Source organism: Xyrauchen texanus, chromosome 6 (genome assembly GCF_025860055.1).
Source record: "Xyrauchen texanus isolate HMW12.3.18 chromosome 6, RBS_HiC_50CHRs, whole genome shotgun sequence".
Classification (NCBI taxonomy): Eukaryota; Metazoa; Chordata; class Actinopteri; order Cypriniformes; family Catostomidae; genus Xyrauchen; species Xyrauchen texanus.
The window spans coordinates 13,861,274-13,888,049 of NC_068281.1; the positions used below are offsets into that span (position 1 = coordinate 13,861,274).

At 40.9% G+C, this 26,776-nt stretch overlaps 1 protein-coding gene across 1 annotated transcript in view; it reads right to left on the reverse strand.

Moving 5' to 3' along the window:
• The window catches only part of LOC127645111 (uncharacterized), a 139,251-nt gene extending 115,307 nt beyond the window's left edge, over window positions 1–23,944 (reverse strand). The window contains exon 1 of the mRNA XM_052128641.1: window positions 22,661–23,944. Within this exon, the coding sequence (XP_051984601.1) occupies window positions 22,661–23,944 (1,284 nt within the window). The remainder of the gene's footprint in view (window positions 1–22,660) is intronic.
• Between the last annotated feature and the right edge of the window lie 2,832 nt (window positions 23,945–26,776).

Sequence of the window (26,776 nt, forward strand, 5' to 3'; positions counted from 1 at the left end):
TCGATGACAAGGCCCGTTTTTTAAGTGAGCTTCAGCTCCCCTTTTTATCAGAAGGTGACCAATCCCTGCTAAACAGTGCCCTTGAGGAGGATGAAATTCTGAGGGGAATAGTTAGTATGTTAAATAGTTAATATGAAAGGTGGCAAGGCAGCAGGTCAAGACGGGCTTCCGATTGATATCTATAAGTTATTTAAAGACAAATTGGTAGGTCCCTTGATAGACATGTTTGAAGAATCTTTTCAAATGGGTTGTTTACCACCATCTCTAAGGTACACATTAATCAAATTGATTTTGAAACCTGACAAACCCCCCACTAAATGTGAGTCTTTTAGACCAATCTATTTGTTCAACACAGACGCCAAGCTAATTGCTAAAATCCTCATATCAAGATTAGAGGGCTGCCTTCCAACTCTGATATAGCCAGATCAAAATGGTTTTATTAAACATGGTCAAGCGTTTCACAACATTAGATGCCTACAAAATATAATACATGAAAAAACTAAGCCCAGGGCTATATATTCTGTCACTCGATGATGAAAAAGAGTAGACAGATTGGAATGGTCTTATATGTTTGCAGTACTGTCGCGTATTGGCTTTGGTGATAATTTTCAAAGATGGTCAGATTATTGTACAGGAATCCAATTGCAGAAGTTAGAAAAAAACTAAATAACATAATTTCAAAACATTTCCAATTACATCGGGGCACACAGCAGGGCTGCCCTCTGTCACCAATGTTATTTATCTTAGCATTAGAACCCTCGGCTGTTGCGACCAGATGTCACCCTCTTATTAAAGGAATCCAAACAAGAGACCTGGAACAAGGCATAGCATTATATACAGTCTACACTCTTCTTGTTTTGTCTAACCTTAGTAGGACTATCCCAGCCCTATTAAAATTCCTTTGTATATTTGGGAAATATTCAGGTTACACAATAAACAAATCCAAATCATATATTCTTTTCCTTAACACTCAAGAAAGGCTTTATCCTATAATCCGACATCCATTTATTAATGCAGTTAGTGGATTCAAGTTTCTAGGTATAGTCATCACTCCACTATTAAGTAGTCTAACCTCAAGTAACTGAATCTCTGAATAGGTGGCTTTCTCTTCCAATTTACCTGATAGGTTGTATGAATATTATAAAGATGAATAGTCTCCCTAGATTTTTGTATTTGGTTTGGTCTATCCCATTTGCTCGCCCTTCTGGATTTTTTTTCCAATATGGAGAAATAGGCATCCAAGACTTCGCTTAACCCTGCTGTATCTCCTTAATGACAAAGGGGGTCTTCGTCTACCAAACTTGCTATGATATTACTGGTCGGCATAATTGGCAGCAGCCTTCTTCTGGCTCTCTGCACAGCTGCAATAACCCTGGGTTAGATTGAAGTCTGAAGCTGGAAAGGGGCTTATTCTGGTTCTGTGCATGTATTCTGATTTCTGCCGGAATTTGAGAAAGATCACGAGGAATCCTTTTGTAAAAATACACTTTTAATATGGAATTAGGGGCATCAGGCCTTAGGAGGAGTACCGGCTCTCTCTTGCTTCTCTCCCATTTGGATGAATGCACAATTTATACCAGGGAAAAATTATATGGGGTTTAAACAGTGGCTCCAAAAAGGCATTCATGTGGTTGCAGATTTGTTTAAGGATGACACCATATCTTTTTGTGGCCTTTAAAGCAAATGTGGCATTCCTCAGTCTAAGTTCTTTAAATATTTACAAGTTCGTAGTTTCATAAGTGCTAAGTAATATCGTTCTCTAACTCATCCACCATTAACAGAACTGGAACAATTTATGTCTCAGGAGACAGGAAATAAGAGCATATCAGTGTTATACAATAAATTCATGTCATGCTCTAAAGAGTTATCTGAATCAAAAAGAGAAGCATGGAGTGTAGACCTGAAGCGTGAAATTTCAGACTTGGAATGGAATCAAATATGCGGTAGGGCCTAGAGTATATCAATCAACACTAGGTTATTCAAATCAATTGGATAATGAGAACATATATCACTCCTGTAAAGATAAATACATTTAATCCTAAAATTCCAGATATGTGTTACAAGTGTCAAAATCATAAGGGAACACTATTCTGAAGAGATTAAAACATTCTGGAAGGCAGTAAGAGGAGTTATTTCTGAAATGGTCTCTAAACCTATTCCTCTTGCTCCTGAACTATGTGTGTTGGGCTTACTACCTGAATGCTTACCTTTGTGTGAAACAAAAACTATTGACATCTGCTTAGTTTATGGAAGAAGCCTAATTGTACTTTAGTGGAAGAATAGTACACGCCCTTCTAGTACCCACTGGATGAAAGAATTGGCAAACTGCCTTGCATTAGAAAAAATAACATATAGCATAAACACAAAGAATTTTATAAAATCTGGGAAGTTTTCTGAAAAATGTTTCACAATGTGACAGGGCAGAGCGCAGGCCGGGTCGTGATTTTACACACCCGGTACCTTATTAGGCTAATCAAGCCTACGAGGGGGATAACGGCCGACTGCGGATGGTGGTGCGACAGAGAGAGAAAGTTTATGGGCAGCTGTCCGTCCAATGTGTGTGTTAGTGTCTTTTGGTTTATTTGTTCATTAAACTATTATTTATATTGTCAAGCCGGTTCTCGCCTCCTCCTTTACATTGAACTGCTTTACACTGGTGCCAAAACCCAGGATGGAGGAGGCATATGCTGTAGTGGAGTTCTCCCCACTACCATTCACCCCAACGGAGCAGACTTGACAGTCTTCCGGGGAACGGAGGAGCTCGGCCGCCTGGAAGCGGAGGAATTGGCCACCGACTGAGAGGGGAGAAGGGGCTTCTAGCCGACCACCTGGAGTGGTCAGGGCCGCTCCCAGTGGCGGAGGAGGCCCCTACCAGCTGCTGAAGCGCGGCGGGGTCAGAGACCACAGACCGTGAGCGGGGAGGAGCACACTGCCGACCGCCTGGAGTGGGAGAACTGCTACCATGGGTGGGGGAGACCCCTTATGTTCCCCGAGAACGCGGCGGGGTGTGCTGTCCGCCAGGGGCTGGAGGACTGCCTCAGATCCACCCGGGGAGGTGTGGCTGTCATCCACTAGAGGGTGGAGGAGTGGCCGAGGACCAAGCTACGGCGTATTGGAGAACCGGCGAGCAAGTGTTTTTTTCTTTCTCTCTCTCTCTCTCCACATTGGCCTTTTCCCTCTCTTTTAAATTTTACAGTTTATTTGTTTTGTTTTTATGTTACTGCACAGTAACAGGGAGTACCCCCCTATTTTTCATTATTGTTTCCATCCCCCCATCCCCTCCCAGATTCAAGAAGGCGGGGATGACCTGCCGGCAGATGGGGCATAAAGGCACGCTCTCCCCAGGGAAAGAGGGGGGTGTACGTCATGCCGGGGGCACCCCGGCCTGAGAGAACGAGGGAGGAATGTGACAGGGCGGAGGGCGAGGCCAGATTGTGATTATACATTGTGATTTTAGAAAGAAAAAAATGGCAATATTGTACTGTATTGCAGGATATTTGTTTTGTTTGAAGTCACCATTAATGGTGCTTAATGTTCCCATTGAATGGGAAATGTGACTTATTTAAAGTTAATACATTTTCTTCTAGCTGATGCATTTGTGTTTTAAGAACAGTTTTCTTTGCACTGTACTGCAGGGAAAAAATTATTAAGATTAAGAATTCTAACTAACAAGGACAATTGCATATATGTGAACTTCTGCAGTTAATCCAGGATGGACTTCAAAGACATCTTACAGTTCATATGAAATCTTTGTTTAAACACTGTCCCTTAACACTTACTTAGTTTAATAATTTTAAACCATGGCTTACACTATGCAAAAGTAATATTGGCATTATATTCATGATGTTAGCCACAGGGGAACTGGTCCCCACAGTGAGTCTGGTTTCTCCCAAGGTTATTTTTCTCCATTAACCAACATATTATGGAGTTTTGTGTTCCTTGCCACAGTCGGCATGCTCACTGGGGTTATAAACACAATTATTATTTAATTACTTATTTTAAACAATTAAATCATATTTCATCAAACTACACAATGATGACTCAAAGACATCATAGATATTACAGTTTTCTCTTCTGATCTTCTGTAAAACTTCTTTGAAACGGTGTGTTGTGACAAATAAAAATTACTTGACTTGAATTCAATTCAGAGATTGACTAACTATGATCAAGCTGTATAATGTGGTGCATTTGTAAGAAAAATACAGTTGTAATTAAACAATGAAGTAGTAATTCTTGCAATGCCGTGCTGTGATACGATTGATCTGTTATGGCACATAAACTTTTAGTAGAGCTGGCAACCAGGTACGCACAGATGGCAACACTCAGCATACAAAACTCAACAGTGGTGACAACATTGCAGGTTAAAAAATATACATTTGATAATTGTGATTCTATAGAGCACTGCAGTACAGATGCATCAAATGAATCTTGTCAGGAGTCAGGAGAATTGTCACAGGAATAAGGTAAGCAGTGGCTTATATGCTCCTACTCACGGACAGTGATTTGTCCGATTTACATGCTCCTCCTGAACCTCTGTTAATTAACTACATTTCAGTAGATCGTATGCAGTGGGGGGCCTTGCATTAAAAGTCTAGGCCATCAGTGTGATTCATGCCATTAAGAAACACAGTTTCACAATGAATAAGACACCCTATGCCTTCGGGCATCATACATTATTTCGCAGCTATCTAATAATTCCATCTGACATTTTAAAAACACATCCACGCACGAAAGCCAGAACTTGAAACGACACTTAATGCTCAAGCAAGCCTAATTTTAACTCCAGCATGACTGTTTTATGAAATGAATGTATCAAAGTCAGATATAACTGCATTCCATTCTCTGATATTCGGAAGATGACGTGTAAGGTATGGCGGAGGATCAGTGGCCTCTGCAGATTCATGAATAAGAAACCCCACTTTTAAAACTCCCCTAATTACTGAAATAGCGCCAACCAGTCTCCACAAGCACAATAAATGTATTGACAAAGAGACAAGGAACCACTGACAGAGGATCCTCGTGGTGCTTTCTAAAAAACCCCGCACACGTGAGACTCTGTGCTTCACCACGTGAGAAAAGGGCACGTGAAAAGTTGGCAACAGAGAATGTGTGTTTTCAGTTTTAAACTTAGAAATGTATTTTCTAGTGAAATATGTTTTAATCCCCGTATGTTTTGTGTGTCTGATGTTAGATCAAAACTAGTAGAATTGTTTTCATTTGTGTAGAAAGCTCTGAGGCTTGATATTTAATAGCCGAAGAGTGTATATTCCTTCTTGAGTGTACCAAATACACGTTTCTTGGTATCAAATTAAACCTTACGATTTGTCCGAGCTGAATTCGAATACAAGATCTCTGTAGAATATTACGCTATGTTTTACTATCTTTTGAGTCATTCAGCCCAAAATCTCTTACTGTCATAAACCCGGTCATAAACATGCAAATGAGCCTTGACAAAGGAATCATTCTCCTGTCCCAATGGAAGGAGAATTTTACGACCTCCAAAGGAATGTGCAGAGATGGCCAACTCTCACTTACTGAGAAGGAGAAATGAACCCTTTTTAATCCTGTATATCCTATATATATATCCATGTGATAAAAATATTAACATGTATCTAATGTTCCATCTCAGGATTTTCCTAAGTGTTGTTGATCTATGTTTTCTTGCAAACTCTAATGGGTTAATGTTTCAGACTTTGCATTCCATGGTTAACCGAAATCATATGTGTGGCATATTTGGTCTCTATAACTTGGTATTTTGAAGATTGAAATGACTGTGTACATGATATGTCGATAACAACAACATATTAGTATTACAAGAAGATTTTCTAGTTTCTTCATCGGCTACCACCCCTCTCAGAACAAAGGGCCATAAACCAAATTCCTGCCTGAAACTTCCACTCTTCTTATTGGTCGAGCCAATGAGAGGTGGGACACGTTTTCTAAGGGCATAAACTGCACCAACAACGGACCTTCGCTCTTACGTCTCTTCGCTCTCTTATGCTCCTCTTGCTTCCTGCCTCTCTTGCCCTCTGAGCCTTGTGCTCTCTCACTCTCTTGCTGAATGATGCTGAACTAGAAGGCCCCAAGGACTCCCAAGCATGCGCCAGGCTACGGCCTTGTCTTTCCATTCACCAAAGATCAATCTGACCCCCACTGGTTCTCTCTCTCATCAAGACAACATCATCAAAGATCAACTGGAGCCTCAACAATTGCATCAGGACAGTTTAATTCAAATGGGACATGCAAGTATCAAACTTAGTCTCATTATTTGATACATTAAGTATCCTCACCCCTTTCTAAAAAGGGCGTGTCAGAACTAATATGATGGTTTGCACAGTCTGTTGATCTGCTGAATTTCAAACAATGCTATAACTTCTTGCCTTCCTGTATTCTGCTTCAACCCTCTTTCCCTTGGTAAACTGTATGCATGTATGTATATGTATGTTAGAGTAGTTTAAATGTTTAGTCTAGTTAATAAAGTCTTGTTCATGTCACATGTAAAGTTGTCTGTGTCTCAAGCTCATATCTAAAGTCACTAATCATAGATTTTGACTACTTGCTCTTAATACGTAGTAAGAAAGACATTTCCCATGCCCCGAAATGTACCTTTCTATTAATTAATTAATTAATTAACCAATATTGAGTGTTCACGGGATGAACCGAGCATTTGGTTGTAATGTTAATGTAGCTACATCAAGTTAACCCGATTAACTGATCCAAATATTCATGATCGACTATAACAAGTTATGATTGATTATTAATATTTCATAGAGCTGATTCGCTACATAATGGTGGAGAATGATGCGGCATGATTAAACAAAGGTTATGAGCTTGAACCACTGTCAACCTAAAAGTGTGCATTGAATAATTCCGGTCAGAATAGGACATGACATGCTGAAACGGCATTTGCTTCACTAGTTGCTGGCTTGTTTGGATGCGGATAAAGTGATGGCTTGAATTGACATCTCTACTGTAATTGAAAGAGTCTTAACACATTTAAGCATATTTTCAAAAGGCATCAGTGTACGCAGTAATATGATTTTAGCGGAGAAACCCTAATTTCAGTATTAAAGTGTAAGTCTGTTTTGATGAAGGAATCTCAGCTCAGCGGCATGTAAACTGTACCAGAATTGATTGCTTAACCTGTTTCTGATGAAGAAATCTCAGTACAGTGTTATATAAATGTAGATTTGGGCGATGCTCCCTTTTCACAGTATAAAGGCCTTACAAATTATAGTTAGATTGATGTCCTTCATCTAAACTTTATCTGTGCATCTAAAAGGCTTAGCTTCCTGGTGATCAAAACTGTGTTTCACTCACTGAAACTCTGAAGTGCATTGGTTCCCATGACAACGACTTGTCACAGGAAGTGCTCACTCCAGATAGCGCATGTGTTTCCTTCCGACGCCATTTTGTAAACAAACCAGCCTAGGTGGCTAAGCTAACCCAACTTAGCAGCCCCTTAGTTTAGGCTAAGCTAACTAATAGCTTCAACAGTTAGCTGCTAGCATAATTTACATGAAGCCTTTATCTACAGCTTGTGTGCATGCAGAGTGAAGTGATCTAAACCATTTTCCTTTAACCCCATTTCTGGTTTCTGAATTCTCACTTTCTCTTTCCTTAACTTTAATTCTTCTCATCTAACTTCACCTGCACCTTTCAGGTGCATCCCTTACTGAACGCTGTTCAGCTAAATTTGCAGTTACTTTGTTAATTAAATCTAAAACTTAATTACATGTAAACTGTTTAGATAGAGAATAATTTTTATAGTTATTGGGAACTTTCAATGGCACGTTGACTAAACTTTATAGAGGGACAAACACATTGTGTGGTCTTGAACACGCAACAGCTGTGACCAACTATAGAATGATGCCCAAAGCAAATCTAATTGTTGATCATAAGTGCTATTGATTATTCCCAATACAAGGTTATTCTGCTATTTTAATCACTTCTTCAAGTCTTTTTATTATTTTTACTAATAATAGAAGTCAGCTATTCATTTTCCCATTTAACCCTCTTGGTCTAGTGTAGTTTATTTCCCCATAAAACTGCAAAAGTAACTAGACATACTTTTCTTCTCGATTTTGTGTTTATTTGCAACAAGTTGCTTAAATTTTATGAGCCAGCTACACTAGTAATCTAGACGATTTCTATGGCATAATTTTGAGCACCACTAATAGACACAATCTAATAGGAAAGCTCTTTTCTTCCTCTTTCTTTCTCCTCTTCATGTGTTCAAAGATCAGGCCTGTTGTATGCTATCAGTAAGTGCTGATAAATAATTTGACCCAAAGAAACATCTTAAGTCATTTATTAAATCTAGGCTTACGCTCTTTTAGCAAAGCCACTCAGATCCACACAAATCTGAGCATCCTGCTATTTGCAGCTAAGATAGTAATAATCAGGAACACATTTCAATTGTTAACCACACCTAGCAAAACCTAGCTGTACATTATACACCTTGCTGTCTCACTTTGCCTTTAGCTCCAAATTCTGTTTGATCTTGCATTAGTCTCTTGCCCTTACTCTCACCAGAAGTGTGCCAAAAATGTTGCAGATGCTTAGCCTAACTGCCCAGATGGCAGGCCAAAAGGACTGGCTAGGTGTTTTGAGGAACACCCTTTTATCCATGGCTGCTGATGACCTTCAGCAACAGAACAAAAAGCAACTGGAAAACGAGGGAAAAGAACTAATGACAGACGACTCAAACCAGAGGTATGAGCACAAATATCTGACTGAGGTTATCGTCCTGGCCCACAACCTCACAGGTTTGAAACAGGAGGTAAACAACCTCCAACGCCAGATCACTGAGTCCCAAACGGAGCTGACACATGCTAAAAACCGCATAGACCAGCTAGAGATGGAGGCTCAGGACAGACACAAGGACCCTGGCAGAAGGGAGTCACAGGAGGTAATCCACAGACTTCAAACGGCTCTGACAGCTGCTAAACAACAAGAGCAGCTGAAAGACAGCCAGAGAGCACCTGGAAAGGTACTCTTTCACAAAGATTCACTGTTAAAAACAGCAAATTCTGAACTCTTGGACAAAGATGCCAGAATCATGGCCTGTGAAGGTCAACTGAATGTGTCCAGAGCTGGAGTTAAAGTGCTGACTCAGCAGCTGGACAACACCAAAGATGAACTTGACATGGTCCAACGAGAACTGAGACACTCTTACCTGCTGCAAAAGGAACCACAGCAGGAGAGACATCTCACTCCCCACTTGCAATCAGCAGAGAAACCTCCCCCAGCCAAGCACAGAGTTACAAAGGGGGGAGACAAACCCCTCTGCCTAACACGTCATCGGACAGTTTCCTTAAAGCTTCTGCAGCCACGGAAGGAAAAGGATTGATTCAGACGAATCTTGAAACGACACGTGTAGCAACACTCAAAGACCTCAACCGAATGGCCAGACATATCCCTGCATTTACACCAGAGCTTGCAGGAGAACACGACGTCCACGCTTACCTGCGAGACATTGACTTTCACCTGCAGTCTTTGATGAGTGTGAACCATCAAGATAGACTCCATCTGATCTGGATCACATCCAGCCCAGAGTTGCGACGCTTTCTGGCTCGACAGCCAGAAAACATCCAGTCTAACTACCAGCAGCTGAAACAAGCCATCATAAGGGAATTCTCAGAGTCTAACAACGGACTGATCGCTGCCCTAGACACCAAACAGGGTCGGCATGAAACTCCCTATGTTTACTACCACAGACTCAGACGAGCTTACTTCGGTGCTCGCAACATACCTGGGATGGAGGAGGACGCCAGCTTCAAGAGCCTTTTCCTCCGAAACCTCCATCCTATGGTAAATCACCATTTAGGCATTATGGCCTGCCCCCACACAATGCCTATCCAACAACTGCGTGACCTGACACAGAAGGCCTTTAACAAACACAAGGCCTCCTCAAAAAGAGTTTGTAAGACCCCAGTGATTCTGAACTGCAAAATCCAGAATCCAAAGCTGGTACCAGAAGGCACCCAGCATTGCCACAATGCAAGAGCCTTCAACTAAACGCTACTAGCCAGCAGAGGGCAGAACCGTCACCATGGCCATAGATCTAGACACAAGACCAACCGCTGGGAGAAGCCATGGAAAAGAACATCCTCACCCAGCAAACACCACAGGACGTCCCACAGCAGTCTACAACAACATCCTCCTGTACACCTTTCAAACAGGTGCCAAACAGAGGCTGCACAAAGACAGCTAGAAAAGCCTGTTTATGAGTTACAAGAGCTGCTAGCACTAGCAAAAGAGCTCCTGGAACAGAACTCCCCTGTGGAGTACTGGGAAGAACAAACCTCTGACTCTTGCCCAACACCACTCAGGCAAGCTCAAGTCAGCACTGCTGCCAGAGCAGAGTAACACTGCAGACTTCAGACACCTGGTGACTGGGTGCCGAACCAAGGGTGAACGGCCACCTGCTGCCCTTTTGCTACCAGTACTAGGTCAGTCTGAAACTCTCTCCACACTACACAATGCCCATAACCACTCAATGCAGCCACAAAACAAGCACCTGCCTCAAACGAACTGACTTCATAATGACAGGTGACACACTGTCAAGGCACCTGCTGCCTCTGCACCTGCTGCCTCTGCACCTGCTGCAGAGACCTGGATGTGGCTACTGTCTACATCACCCACCGTGGAACAACCACCTGCTACAAAACCCTCATGATTCACCTGCCATCCGCCATTGTGATGATTGTCGTCCGATGATGTCTCCAACAGGGACACCACCTGGCGAAAAAGGGGGACTGTAAGGTATGGCGGAGGATCAGTGGCCTCTGCAGATTCATGAATAAGAAACCCCACTTTTAAAACTCCCCTAATTACTGAAATAGCGCCAACCAGTCTCCACAAGCACAATAAATGTATTGACAAAGAGACAAGGAACCATTGACAGAGGATCCTCGTGGTGCTTTCTAAAAAACCCCGCACATGTGAGACTCTGTGCTTCACCACGTGAGAAAAGGGCACGTGAAAAGTTGGCAACAGAGAATGTGTGTGTTTTCAGTTTTAAACTTAGAAATGTATTTTCTGCCTCTCTTGCCCTCTGAGCCTTGTGCTCTCTCACTCTCTTGCTGAATGATGCTGAACTAGATGGCCCCAAGGACTCCCAAGCATGCGCCAGGCTACGGCCTTGTCTTTCCATTCACCAAAGATCAATCTGACCCCCACTGGTTCTCTCTCTCATCAAGACAACATCATCAAAGATCAACTGGAGCCTCAACAATTGCAACAGGACAGTTTAATTCAAATGGGACATGCAAGTATCAAACTTAGTCTCATTATTTGATACATTAAGTATCCTCACCCCTTTCTAAAAAGGGCGTGTCAGAACTAATATGATGGTTTGCTCAGGCTGTTGATCTGCTGAATTTCAAACAATGCTATAACTTCTTGCCTTCCTGTATTCTGCTTCAACCCTCTTTCCCTTGGTAAACTGTATGCATGTATGTATATGTATGTTAGAGTAGTTTAAATGTTTAGTCTAGTTAATAAAGTCTTGTTCATGTCACATGTAAAGTTGTCTGTGTCTCAGGCTCATATCTAAAGTCACTAATCATAGATTTTGACTACTTGCTCTTAATACGTAGTAAGAAAGACATTTCCCATGCCCCGGAAATGTACCTTTCTATTAATTAATTAATTAATAACCAATATTGAGTGTTCACGGGATGAACCGAGCATTTGGTTGTAATGTTAATGTAGCTACATCAAGTTAACCCGATTAACTGATCCAAATATTCATGATCGATTATAACAAGTTATGATTGATTATTAATATTTCATAGAGCTGATTCGCTACAGACGTTTAAGGAAACAAAAGTGCAACGCAGGGGTTTGACTCTCATTAGAGATGTCTCCTACCAACCCAACTGATAAACAATGCTGCTGAGCTAACATTTGTGCATCAGGTGTTAAAAAAGATTTTAAAATGTATCAATATTAATTAATAAAGTGAATGTTTAACACTTACTTTGTATATCTCCTGAGTGTTGACATGTTTGTGTGCCATCTTGCCCCTGCATCTCAGTGAAATTAGAGTTGAGAATTTCTGCCAGAGCCTACAAGTAATTCTGATTTAAAGATGCATACCATTGTATTTTTCCTTGTAGGAAATCCGACTTTCCAAGTTGAATGGAACGCAGCACTATTCAAAACTTGATCCGACACTGAATGTTCAAGCAGCCTAATTTACACTTAGAAAACTCATGATTTTGCTATAACAATGCAAAAAGCACTTACCAATTTGCTTGGAGTGAAAATCAGTCCTCCTTTCCTGTTTAATGAATTAAGCAATCACATGGTCATAAAGAACATCTTGTGTTTTTAAATCCATAAGGATCTCTTTCTCAGTGGCGATAGCAGCAGTGACAGCCGACTCATCAGTGCTCTTCGATTTCAAATTACGTCACTTAAAGCGTGATTGCATCACTCAAGGCCAACTAGAAGGCATCAACTGGGACATATCCTAAAGATCACACTCACCAAGAACAAATAAATCAATCTGATTGGCTGATGAATCTGACAATCTGACTTTAGCTGCTCAATCAATTGCACTGTTGAGGGATTATGTGGAAATTCTGAAGGCCTGATGGGGTGGAACTCAAACACATGCGCTACTTTGGACATGTGATTTGTGAAACAGTTGTCACACTTTGCTTGTAAGCATCAAGGAAAATATTATTAACTTTTAGTTTTTCTCTATTTGTTTTTAGATTAATTAAGAGTGGAAAGCGATTAAAAATACATAGGCAAGAAGGTTATTGAGAATGAAAGGATGAAAAATATTTATTTATTTGGCATGTTAGGACAACAGAGAAGGCTTTGCTGGCCCTGAGAATTCACCACTGTTCGTATGTTAATGTAATCTTGTATAGAAGACGTAAACTTGTTTGGCTTGCTTTTCTTGTTTGTCTGAACTTGAGTCCTGATTACCCCCAAAAAAGGCTTTAATGTAGAAAATCAGTACCATGATAATGGTAGTAAATATATAGGACAGCAAGCTGGCAACAATTTTATTTGGGAAATTAGCATGGCGGATGCTACTGAAAATGTGTTCTTCCCTGACAAAAAGCTATATAGAGGGAGCCTTTTAGGCATTTGTTTGAGGGTGTGCTCTTGTCCGATGGCTGATTGAGAGGGGCTACACTGCGATTCAATAAATTAAATAAATTATGAAATGCATATTAGAGAGAAATTTGGGAACTGCAAATTATAGGTTTGGTGGAATGGTTTGTAGCATTTCCAGGCAGTCCCCTAGGTTTGGAGAGTTCTCTGTGAAACTGCTCAAATTATGTAGTCAAGTGATGCAGTGAGACATTTTTTGAGGGGATGGTCTATAGGAATTTCAGCTCCAAACAGGGATGTAACAGGATCGGAGTCGAGTCCGCCTCTGGAGCTTATGCTTTGAATTTCTGAAAGAAAATGTGAGAAATTGAGTCAGCAATTTGGTTCTTTGAACCTGGTATGTATCTAGCAGATTATGAATTGGTTATAGGCTGAAATCCAAATTAGAAGTCTTAGAAACGGCATGATTTCGGGGCGTGTTTAAAGGCTGCGACCACGAGTATCATTTGTGAAGAGCTGAGGAAGCTGCTGATGGTGGGAGACTGGTGAGGTGGAAGCGAAACAGTGACCTTGATAGAATCCCCTGATTTGACAGATGGGGCGGCATCGGTGAAAATTTGGATGTCTTCAGGGAATGAGAGGCAGTCCTCATAAGGGATGTAAGCCGATTCCATTGTTTTAGGAATGTTAACCAGAGCTGGAGGTCAGCATGCAATGATGGATGAAACAAGGGAGAGGAGGTGCAAGATAAAGGGGTGGCCTTGGGGAATGATGCACATGGCGAAATTAAGATGCCTGAGGAGGGAGAGGAGCTTTTGTTAGTTGGTTGGACTTAATTATGATTATCCTGTCGATTTTCTCTTTTGGCAGGGAGGCTTGGAAGACATCTGTATCAAGAATGATATCTAGAAACACGATAGATGAGGAAGGGCCAGCTATATTCTCCTGGGAAATTGGAATTCCTAAATCAGGTAAAAGTTTCTGACTCAGTACTGAGGTGGGCAGCGGGGGGCGCATCAGGGGGTGAGATGAAGAGGACATTTTCCAGTAGATGAATGAGGTGGGGAAAGGCATGGTTATTTTACAAGATCCAGCAGATGGTTTCAGACAGCAATTAAAATATCTTAGGCCTGCTTCTGCAGCTGAAAGTTAGGAGGACAGAAAAAATAATATTTCTCACGCCAGCGAAGTCCGATTAAATCAGAGTGGATACGCATTATTTTAAACACTGATGTGATATTGACTTTTGCTAGCCAGGCTCCATTGCTGACATTTTTTATCATTTGGATTGCTTGGTTGACGTTGTGGAAGGGGAGAAAGAATTCTTCAAGAGGAATCAGGTTGTTAATACTTTGGTATTAGGATTGGTGTGGGGCCGAAAGATCGATGATGATGTGTTTTTGCCTGAGAATTTTCTAATTGTTATCTTGATAGGGCTGATGTGGAAGGTTTTGAAAGGGGAGCTTCAAACGGGCTGATCATGAAACCTGACTTTAGCTCATTATTGATTAGATAATCTACCACTTCAGGTTCAGCAAGTGCAGATTGCAAATTATTGCAAATTACGCTAGTAGAGGGCAAGCTTTCTAGCCCGGGGTTGAAGCCGCATTTTAGGCCATTTAGGAGGTCTTTTGTAAATTGAGTGTCGGGATGATTCGCAAGTTCCTTAGCAAGAAAATAAATATTGACAGGGAGTGCTGAGATATTTTCTATGATTTGTAATAATGAAAAGTTTCGATACATGGCATGCGCTCTGTCGCAATAAGTACAGACATGTAAGAAATGACAGCATTGCCTAGGGCAGCCAAACCTGTTTTAAGTTTTTGCAACTTGTCTGCTAGGTGAAATTCTGACTACCCTTCCCCAGGAATCGATATCTGATTGATCAAGGGGGGATCATTGGGGGGGCGTGGGACGTAGCTTGTAGAGTTATCAGGTTTTTGGACTGACTGGGTAGGAAAGTTGGAATTTATGAGAGGACATAATTTGGTTTGGTGATCTGATGATCTAGGTATCCTCACACCTGGGGCGGCTCCGAAAGCAGGATAGAGTGAGGGGCTGTAAAAGGTAAACACTGGGTTGGAGCTTATGTCATTAGTGGAGGTGGCTTCATGCTCGATTACACTTCGGAAGCCCACGGGTAAGACAGAGGGAAAGAGCTAGGGAAATCTGGTTGAGGAGAGGGATTTGGGGCTACGCTGAGTGGTGGTGGCGGGAAGACTCCTGAGTCAGGTGCCCAGTGGTTCGGTGCGCAGTAAGTGGGTGCTGGAATGAGAGATAAAGGAGAGATGGTGGCTTGCTAGGCTTTTGGCCTAGTGCGGACACCTCACTCGCTGAAGGCCTTTTATGAGATGACAGTCTGGAGAGGGAAACGTGGCCTGTTCCTGGAAGTGCGGAGGGTTGGGAGCGGTTGGGTGTTTGTGAGCTGAAGCAGTGGGTTTAGAGGAATGGGTAGAAGGTATAGCTTGGGCTTTAGTGATTACAGGGGTTTTTGAGGTAGAGGGAATGTCATGTTGGGAAGAGACATAAAATTCATGTAGTAGGATTTTACTTAGCCTGCGTGAAAAGTGGATTTTGGAAGAGGCTAAAGCATGACGAAATGGATCTGTTCGTGATCCATTTTGAAACATCCGGTATAGTTAGGCAGGCAGCAGGAGGTGAAGATCTGGATGATCTGAATGGCACAGGAGAGGGTTGATTCCTGCATCTTAGTGTGGGGGTTGCTGAGCGAGAAGCTCTGTGTCCTCGGCTTGGAGCATCCGGATCGGTGACAGCATTGGATGGATGTGATGGAGTATGGAGGGGGTAGTTAAAGAATTCCTCATCAGAAGGAAAGAGCTCCAGTTCGGACATCTTGCTGACTTGAGGGTGGGGCCAAATGTCAGGAGAATTGTCACATGAAGCAGTTAAGCAGCGGCTTATATACTCCTACTTGTTGGCTGTGATTTGTCAGACTAAAATTAACAAGCTCCTCCTGAACCTCTGTTAATTGACTCAATTTTGGAGAATTTATCAACAGTTAGAGAGATCAAAAACTTAATTTGTTAGTAAGCAAATTATTATTTAGGACTAATTGCTGTCTCTTATTTATATCTCTCTGTCTGGGTCTCATTAATTGATACAGCTGAGGAAATAGATTTGAACATGACAGCTGCTCATGATGTTATTCTAGCTCTACGTAGACTTACATTTACTCTAAATATCAATATTCCCAATCTCATGCCATATAAAATAGAAAAATGCATGTAACTGACAAAACAATTCTGTGGAATTGCAAATGGGATTTGTAAAAAAAAAATTCAAATCAAACAAAACTCAAGGAAATTATACTCAAGAGAACCAAAACCCAATCCCAAAACTTTGGGGTTTGTGCATACAAATTATGTCTGTTAGAAACAGTTTTACAAGACCACCATACAGTACAGTGAAAATTTGTTTTCCCAGTGGTCAGACCCTTTGATTGCTTACAAATGCAAAAGATTTTCTCATTTTTCTCCTACATTTAGATGGAAATATCATCATGGAATTTATGATGAGACCAATATCATAAATATCATAGATATCATAAACTCCCTGCATATGCTCACTCTAGTTGGAAATTAGTCCTTATATAGAAATGTAATGCAGAACATGTGGATGCTTGTAATGCAACTTGATTATGATATAACATAATGGTAATTACATAGGCCTATAATTGATGCTACCTACCATAAAACACATTAAAATCCTGGATATTGGTACATCAGCCAGTGTAGTATTTATAGACACTATTATGAGCGTGTACCAGCTCAGAAATCCAAATGCCGAGTCTGTGATTAGCTTCATGCTGTAGATACATACTGTAGTGTTTGGCAAGTTTGCCACTAGGCTATAAAGTTAACTTCAGCCCTTTATTAAATCATAATCATCTCAGTTATAAGGCACAGAAAACACGTCACTATTGATCTTCATGCAGTCGCGCAGCAAGCTTGACACAGGGTCGAAGTGGCTATTTAATCATCCATAAAACCATTAGGATGTGTAAGAGCATTAGGTGTGTACATACACTCATGCATAACACATGCTCAGGCTCTGAATCGGGTCAGTCTCAGCAGAAATACCATGAAGAATGCTCGGGGACGATTCACTAAACTGTAGCGGTATTTTCGTGCACAGTATTTTGGCTGCAATTCATCCCTATTCTAATTTATTCCCCCACAGTGTTCTGCCACCTGTTAAACACACCATATTGCATCTAATGGCATACAGGACTGCCCACCTGTAGAAATGGACAACAGCACCAAAGGCATCCTTATCTTTCTGAATACCACTCCTTCTCTTACCCACGTTCTCGCTCTCTTTTTTTTTTTTTTTTTTGCTGTCCACATGCTCCTAATGAATATCAGTGCTTGTCTACTTAGCCACTCTAAACAGCCATCTCATTTGAAACATAGTGATCAAATGTGTCTAAAGCTATTGGGTGGATGAGTCTGGCTATGGAGCTGGGTATTAACAGCACAGGGGTTTCATTAAATGCGGGAGGAGCAAACTCGCAGACAGAAAGACAGTCCCTAAAGAGCACGCAAGAGGGATTTTTATCCCACAGTGCTGTCTGACTGCCTTGAGCAAACACAAAGTATCATCATCATTCATTTACTCAAAGTATTACCTCACTGCTTTCCCCAGCCACTCAAATGCAGCACAGAGAAAAGAAAAGAAAGAGATTGAAAAGACTATAAAACAATGATCTGCAATACCAGTCAAAAGTTTGGACACAGCTAACTGAATGTTTGTTTCTTATGGTCTTACAGACCTTAGATGAATTCTTTAAAGACCTTAAAGAAATTATTTTGTAGAATAAAAGATAAGCTTGGACTCAAGATGGCGGCAAGTATGGCTGCTGCATTGCAAGCTCCAACACAACACTGCAGTTTATTGTTTGTTTTGTTTACAGTTTTTTGTTTTTTTGTCTTGGATGTTGTCTGCCTTATTGTGTACGACAGACAAACGCTTTTGGACACTGGTTCGGCAATTACACACCGAAAACCGGACTTCAAATTCCTCAATACCGACCCGCTGTTTACAAACACGCCAGCGGAGCCCTTTGTCTGGGCTGTCCAGCCGCGGAAACACAGAACGAAAAGGGAAAAAGAGCCTGCGTTCTCATCAGAGTAAGACGTCGCGCAAATCGACCCCCACTACCCAGTATACTACTGGCAAATGTTCAGTCTCTGGACAACAAGCTCTGCGAGCTGAGAGCGTGGATCTCTTTCCTATGAGAGACGAGGGATTGCTGCATTATCTGCCTTACAGAAACCTGGATGTCTGCGGAGATTCCAGACTCACCCATCGAACCCGAGGGGTTCTCCGTCCACCGAGCGGACAGAGCGAAATACCTCTCAGGTAAAAGCAGAGGTGGTGGTGTATGTTTTATGATCAACAAATCATGGTGTGAGCAGAGGAACGTACATTTTATCAAGTCTTTCTGCTCTCTTGATCTGGAATATCTCATGCTTCTGTGTCGACCATTCTGGCTACCGAGGTAATTCACAGCGGTCATTATCACAGCTGTGTACATCCCCCCACAAGCCGACACAGACCGGGCACTCAAGGAACTGTATGGGAGTATAAGTGAGCAGGAAACCACGCACCCTGAGGCCTTCATTGTTATCGGGGACTTTAACAAAGCCAATTTTAAAACAATAGCACCAAAATACCACCAACACATCAGCTTCAACACACGAGGGGACCGGGTTTTGGACCATTGCTATTCTCCTTTCCGGGATGGCTACAAATCCCTCCCCCGTCCACCATTTGGGAAATCAGACCACTCTTCCGTTCTGCTTCTGCCCGCTTACAGGCATAAATTGAAAGAGGAAGCACCCACCCTCAGAACGATCCAGTGCTGGTCGGACCAATCAGACTTTGCGCTACAAGACTGTTTTGATCACACGGACTGGGAGATGTTCTCTGTCTTTCCTCAGAATTCAGGAGGAAAGACAGAGAACACAGCCCCATCGCCATTAATGGAGCACCAGTGGAGAGAGTCAGCAGTGTCAAGTTCCTCGGTGTCCACAATACTGATGAACTCACATGGTCCGTCCACACTGAGGCCGTTGTGAAGAAGGCTCACCAGCGCCTCTTCTTCCTGAGACGGCTGAGGAAGTTTGGAATGAACCACCATATCCTCACATGGTTCTACACCAGTACTGTAGAGAGCAGCCTGACTGGCTGCATCACCGCCTGGTACAGCATTAGCACCGCCCACAACCACAAAGACCTGCAAAGGGTGATGCTGCCAGAAACATCATCGGAGGTGAGCTTCCCTCCCTCCAGGACATATATAACAGGCTGTGTGTGAAAAAAGCTCAGGGGATCATCAGAGACTCCAGCCACCCGAGTCAGCCACCCACATTTCTGGTCACCATTCACTTGCATTTTAAGGACCAACAGAGCTGAAATATTCTTTCAAATATTCCCTCCACCCCTTGGGATGCCCGTAGGACCAACGCTGAAAGGTAATCAAAGGTAACCAACACAAGCAAAATTATCAAGGATGAGCACCCCCCCCATCTAGCAAAGCGATAAACAGTTGCCCACCCTAAAGTCCTAAATGACTTCCAAAGAACACATCCTAGTACAGCCTCTGACTGATACCATTTAAGAAGTACAGTATTCAAGGTGGCACCTGTAATGTCCATTGTTTGTGTTGCTTAATAAAACACTGACGTTAGAGAAAATCTGCTGTTTATTGAGACTCTGGTGTGTGTACAGATTCAGTGCATCTCTATTCATGCTCTCTACATTCTAGTCGACTGACTGACTAACTCCACGCTCTCAGATGACATAAAATAAACGTCATTGTATAGGCATGTATACCAATGAAATTGCTCAGAACATTACATCACCACATAAGGTGTGCAGAGTTGTAATCTAAGCAAGGGTGGCTACATTGAAGTAGTTAAAATATAAGATACAGTGGCCCCAAAAAGTATTTGGACACGCTAAAATATATTTCATTGCATTTGATAACAAAATATGAAACCAAGAGGCATCTGCAAACAAATGATTATTAAACCTTTTCTCAGAACTAACTTCACTTTCCTGACCCAATTTTGCTATTACTTTTCACCAACTAGTGTCAAGGTGATTTTACAGTAGTGGATGTTAAGTGAGTCCAAACACTTTTGATTTTTAGCTGTTTATTTATTTTTTTATCATTTAAAAGTCACCAAACATCTTTTTGTGAAAGGTTTAGCTTGAAAAGTGTGCTTGAGCTTTTTTTCTTTAAAATAAATGCCACTTGATTTTAATGCATTCTTCCACCGATGCGGACGGAACAACATAATAAAATACTCTGACAGTGGTTCCTGCTGCACTGGTCAGCAGCACTGCAACACCGCTACACAAGTAGCAATGTATAACATACATGTAGTCTGATTCACAAATGAATGACTCATATGATGAGCCATTCTTTTGAATCTATAGCAAATCTACAGTGCTACCAGTGTAGATCGATTTCTGAACAAATTACACTTATAAGCCATTCTTTTGAATCTACAGCACAGAATATACAGTTTGTCCAGTGTAGTCCAGTTCCCAACTATTGACTCTTATTAGCTGTTATTACATGTAAATGTAGGTAATAAATATATATATATATATATATATATATATATATATATATATATATATATATATACGTAAATGTAAGTAATAACTGACGACAGACTGTTGAATTTTTTAAATAATGCACACCCGAGGTGTAACAGTAGTGCATTACCACCACGGGTGTGCATTGTTTTTAAACAATTCAAGGTCCGTCGTCGATTATTCGGCTTATACCATGGTTACCACACCTCAAGACATCATTCAGGGTTTTATTTTAAGATATTTTCTGGTTGTCATCCTTATGACAACACTCTTATGAGAGGAACTACTTTCTTTTGCCACAGATTCTGAGTCTTACTTTAATACAGCTCAAGCTTTGATTGCTAATTCGAAAACTTCACGTCAGAACTAGCAACGGAGGATTGTGCTGCTTTACTGGAGCACTTACTGGAGTAAAAAGGGAGTGTATTTGTGCATGTGTGAGTTAGTATTTGATGGATCAAAAGATGGGATTACCTTTTTTGTTGCAGCTCTTTTCAGAAGAAACATCGCTTCAAAATCACCAAGATGTGTGTCACCATATTCCCATTGTAAACCTTTGAACTTTTTTGAGGGAGCGTGAGGGCTCTTTTTAACCGAAATTGAAATAAATGTAGGATATTTTAGACATTGTTTAGACGTTCTTAACTGATTTACTTTAACCAATTACTTCATAGCCGTGCGCTTCCTTTAAAAAATAATTGCACACCTTAGAACATCTGAGAAACAATCAGAATCAAGCATTCAACAGACCCGTGGTATAAATATATATAATTTATTTAAAAAAAATTGTATATTTCTTCCTCAAACAACTAAACAAATCGTTACTGTAAGCATTAAGAGGAATCAGAATCTGAACCGGAATCGTTAAATTCCTTGTGATTCCCATTCCTAGTTTTTCATAGTGTTGATGACAAGTAAAAAAATTGTTAAGAATAAGAAGTTATGTTTTGTTTAAACATTTGACTGGTACTGTAAGTGATGGGGAGTTCAGCACAGTGACCCTCCAGACAGGGACAGTCACTGCATATGACTCATAGAAGCAATGGCAGGTAACTACAGTTCATCGTTTCATTGCCCCACTACTAGGCTCTTGAGTTTCTGATGAGAAGACCAATTGTTCATCACGACACGTACTGTAGCTTTAACAGAGTGGAATCAGTGGCTGATTAAGAGGCTGATTGAAACATTATTCTGTGACCTGCTGAGCTCAGCTTCCCCAGGAATCAAATTGGCAAAGACAGTAAGAAAAAAGAGACTGTGATAATGTTACTAATGCCATTAAGATCAGTGGTGTGATAAACATTCAGGCACAGAGCTCCATTGGAGACTTGTTTCGGTCACACTGTGGGCTAGGAAGTGTGCTTTTTTTCCAATTTGCATTCATATTGATTGGTGATCTCTGATGTTACTGTGCCAAAATGTATTCATCGCAGTTCATTATTTGGTTAGGAAAGCTAGTAATTTAGATGTATAGGAAATCATTGTCTATTAAAAGTTGATGGCAACCAATAGAAATGCACTTTTGTGAAAGAAACTGGGAGAAAAGACAACCAAGTGCAACATTCTGGATCTGGAATTAAAATTCCCATTATTTTTTTTTCATAGGGGAATTGATTTGTAAACAATACTAATAAACATTTAAAGACAGACGTAGTTCTGAGGCTGTTTATCAATGGTATCAATGGTATATGCTTCTGTTGATGCCAGTAGTCCACATTATTTGAACGTCACTTTTTAAAGCAGAATACGTTGTAAAGTACTACACTATCAATGATCCAGAAGAGAAAGACCCATCAATTACAGAATCCCAGCAGACAATGATGCAAACAAGTGGGTCTCACTCAGGCTAATGATATACAGTATATGTACAGTATATCTCTGAATATTTTGCAAAAAACTGTTGCGCTCTATTGAGTTGTGTGTTAAGGGAAACAGACTTTGTTCTTACCCTTCCAATTAGCACTGGTTCTGGCCCAGCATACTCCTCAATGACAAAGAACTGGTTCCAGATCCAGCTTCGTCTTCTTCTAGATCGAGAGATTTCTCCTTTCTGTTGGCTCCGCTCCTCATCTTCATCCTCATCCATTTCCTGAAACACAAGTCCCTGACCACCTCTTCCTGGATGGGAGTCCACAGTCATCTCTTCACTGTCCTCTGCTTCCTTCCCTCTCCATTCTGGATTTGGGGGAAGTTTTAGGATATGACTGCTGTTGATGGGTTCTGAAGTTTTCATCAACGGATTATGAGTGACACCGAAATCCAGTCCTGGCATGTGAATGCTCTGATCTGATTTCCCTTTAACATCAAGAGTTCTTTCAGTCATTGAGCTGAAAGTGACATCAGATCTATGTACCGAGTCCATTTGAGAAGGTGTGTGTGGTATGCCCATATGCAACGATGTAGGGGTATCACTCTGTCCAGTGAAGTGATTCGTTCCTGTGCTGGGCATGACCTCACTTTGGGGAGTTGATGCTATGTGAGTCGTGAAGTGTTTGTACTTCCATGAAGCTGTGCCTGGTGCCCGGTCCATTTTTCTGTCCCCCTCGACAACATCCATATTGAATCCACTAAATGGTTTCCAAAGAGTGCGAACAGTCTGATCTGGATTTAGACTGTCATTTATAAAAGAGCTTGAATGTAGCTCTACAGTCTGGTTATCAGAGTTATAAAGTTCAAGAGTACCTGGCCTATCTTGTTTTTTTATTTTGAGTGCCTCCATCTGGCTGTGATCCATGTTGATCAAATCCCTTTTCCTGCTGTGACTTTTCCTTTTCCTGCCTGGAATATTGAGACCTGGCAAACTCTGAAGCTGGGAATTCACAATCCGCACAAGGTTGTCTTTGGATATCAGTTTTAACACTCCATAGCTTCCAGTCAGGTTTAATTTCTGAGGCAAATCCACAGTGACTTCCTTAGTACCCGCTGTAGTGTGAATGGCAGAATTTGAAATCACTTTGGATCTCGAGGGGATTTTGAATCTGGTTCTGTTGAATCGCATGCCAGATGTCATCTTGTGATGAACTGGGATCAATTTGTCATTTCTGCCATTTTTAGAGAAAACATCACTTTTCTTGGTGTTGTTTCGGTTCCCTCTAAACTCTAACAGGACTCTGGCATCATCAGCTGCTATTTTTACCTCAGAGTCTTCATTTATTTTAGGTGTTTTGGCATTAAACCCAACAAAGTTTTCTTTGTTAAATACAGGAGAAGCTCCATGGCTCTGATGAGCCATAATTTGCTCTTCAACTTCCTCAGGACCTATCAGTTCTTTGAGTCTTGTCAATATATTTCCCTTCCTTTCCAAACTTCCGTCCCATTGGTCAGTCGCTCCATTCCCTCCATGCAACTGGGTGTGAATAGAGCCAACACCCCACCTTCGAACATTCTTAGTGACACACACCCCAACTACAAGACAAAGGGACACCAGTAGGAGCAGCCTCCTGTCAATCATGTTGTCCAATTTTGATGTATTAATTGAAATGACAATTGATGAAAAGAAGTATTCGCTTTGCAGTTGTCTTCATTCTCTTTTTCTCTTCTTACTCTGGTTTCCCTTACTTATTTCTCCATTAAACTCTTCATCCAATAATGTCTTTTTTCATGAATTTTCATGAGATTTCATGAATCTCTCTCTATCTTGCAGAGCTTCAGTGTTTTCGTTCCGGTAAAACGTTTTACTCAGTTTCCCACAGAGAGTTGGATGCCCTAAGAAAAACAATAAAGATAATTAAGTTAAAACATTAATTATTGCAGTATGTTAATTAAAAGTGTAATTACAAGGCAAGGCAGCAGAACACTCAGGTAGGCCAATTCATTAACTTATGACCAATCACAAACAGAAACATAATTTGGACTTCTGAACCACAGTGACTGATGCTTGTTTTTCAAACTCTCATATGAAACAAACATGGTCAGAAAGATAGTGGGGGAAAAAATTTCAATTGTGTAATCCCCTTTTCCCCCTATTGTTTTCTGTCCTATAAAGGCAAGTTTCTTTAGCTAAACTGGTAGATTGTGATGCTAACAATGGCGAGGTGCAAGATGTGTTCAAAACTGATCAAATGTATACCTTGAATGTCGCTGTGGCAGGGCGGAGGGTGGGCCGGGTCGTGATTCTACACACCCGGTCCCTTATCAGGCTAATCAAGCCTCCGAGAGGGATCAAGGCCGACTGCGGAGGATGGTGCGGGAGAGAGAAATTGTTTACGGACATGTCTGTTATATGGGTGTTTTGTCTTTTGTTTAAGTTTATTATTCAAATATTATTTATATTGTCAAGCTGGTTCTCACCTCCTCCTTTCCACTGAATTGCGTTACACTGGTGCCGAAACCCAGGAAGGAGGAGGGATACCCGTAGTAGAGTTCTCGCCACTACCGTCCACCCCAACGGAGCAGCCGCGGCCATCTATAACGCGGCCATCTATAACAAGCAATAACGTGGCGGGGCGTTCCGTCCACCCGGTCCCTCATCAGGCTAAAATAGCCTCCGAGAGGGATTAAGGCCAACTACGGAGGATGGTGCGGGAGAGAGATCGTTTACGGACATGTCTGTCATGTCAGTGTTTTGTCTTTTGTTTAAGTTTATTATTCAAATATTATTTATATTGCCAAGCCGGTTCTCGCCTCCTCCTTTCCATTGAATTGCGTTACAGTCGCTTTGGTAAAAGCGTCTGCAAAAATGTTAATGCAAAAAAGCTCATGAATAAATCATTTGTGTTCTTATTGGGTTTTGCATTTTTATTCCCTTTTTACATCAGTGCTGTGTTGATAGTGTGGCCCCAAAAAAGTATTTGCCCACTTAAGCCACAATAAAAATGCATGAATGTTATTGCATTAGATAGCAAAATATAAAACCAAGTGGCATTTATTTGAAAGAAAGATAACACAAGAAGATTTTCTAAGCAAAAGATTTGAAAAACAGAAGCTTGTATGGCTGCTGTTCAAAATTAGTACAATTGGACACTATGTCCATAGTTAATGTAATGAACTACATATGTACTCTGCTAAGTAACAGATTTCATCCATTCACCCAAAAGTGACCAATTGGTTAAAAATAAAAGTAAAAATGGCTCAGAAAGTTAATTCTGAGAATTATTTGTTTGCATATGCCACTTTGGTTTGATATGTTGTTATCTAATACAAAAGATATTCATATAGTTTTGTGTAGTTTAAGACTCCATGTACTTTTTTGGGACACTGTTTTTAAGCCCATGTTCTCTAAAATTGTGATTTAATTCAAATTCTACAATCTGTATCCATCTGTGTGGTGACCTATAAAGCTGGGTTTTTCTTGTAGTCAACTGCCCAGATTTCTAAAGTGAAGAACCTTAAATTGAGCCTTCCATTGTGTAAACACTTTAAGACCTTCGAGTTTAAGTGTCTGATATTTTTGTCAAACAAACCAAATACCTGATAAAATTGTTTCTGGTGAAAAGGTATTCAAGCATATCCTTACTGTGTTTGTTAATTCAATTCATTGAATCCATCTCATTAAATGCAACTTTAAAACCACTTCACTCTAGTTTGTTTTGTTTTTTGTTTGTTTTTGTATTTTGCTGGAATGAATGACAGGATTCTCAGGCAGTCAAGCATTCCATCTTCTCCTCTAATAGAAAAGCTCCTTCCAAGTTGGTGATGCATCATTTTACGGGCTGATTTTGCAATTACCAGGAAATGAAGCTGTTTCCACCACAATACATTATGAACTGTGCAATCTTACAGTTTAATGTGTGATGTTGTATCAAGGCAGTCTGATTTGAAATGAACAATGTGCAAGAGCAGTATATGTTGTGTTTATGAAGAGTAATGAACCGAACGTTGAATTATGGCAAGTATAAATGCAGAATGATGTATGATGGGTTTTGCATCTTATCGCCCTGAGATGTTTAACTGCAAAGCAATGCATTATTGACTGTATTACGACAAAAAAATATATTTTTATAATATATTCTCAGATGTCATTGTATGCCACAGCATATAATATTCACCAACTTCACCCAAAACATTTCTTACACCATTTACACATTGTTCAAACCATTATGACTTTCTTTCTACAATGGAACAC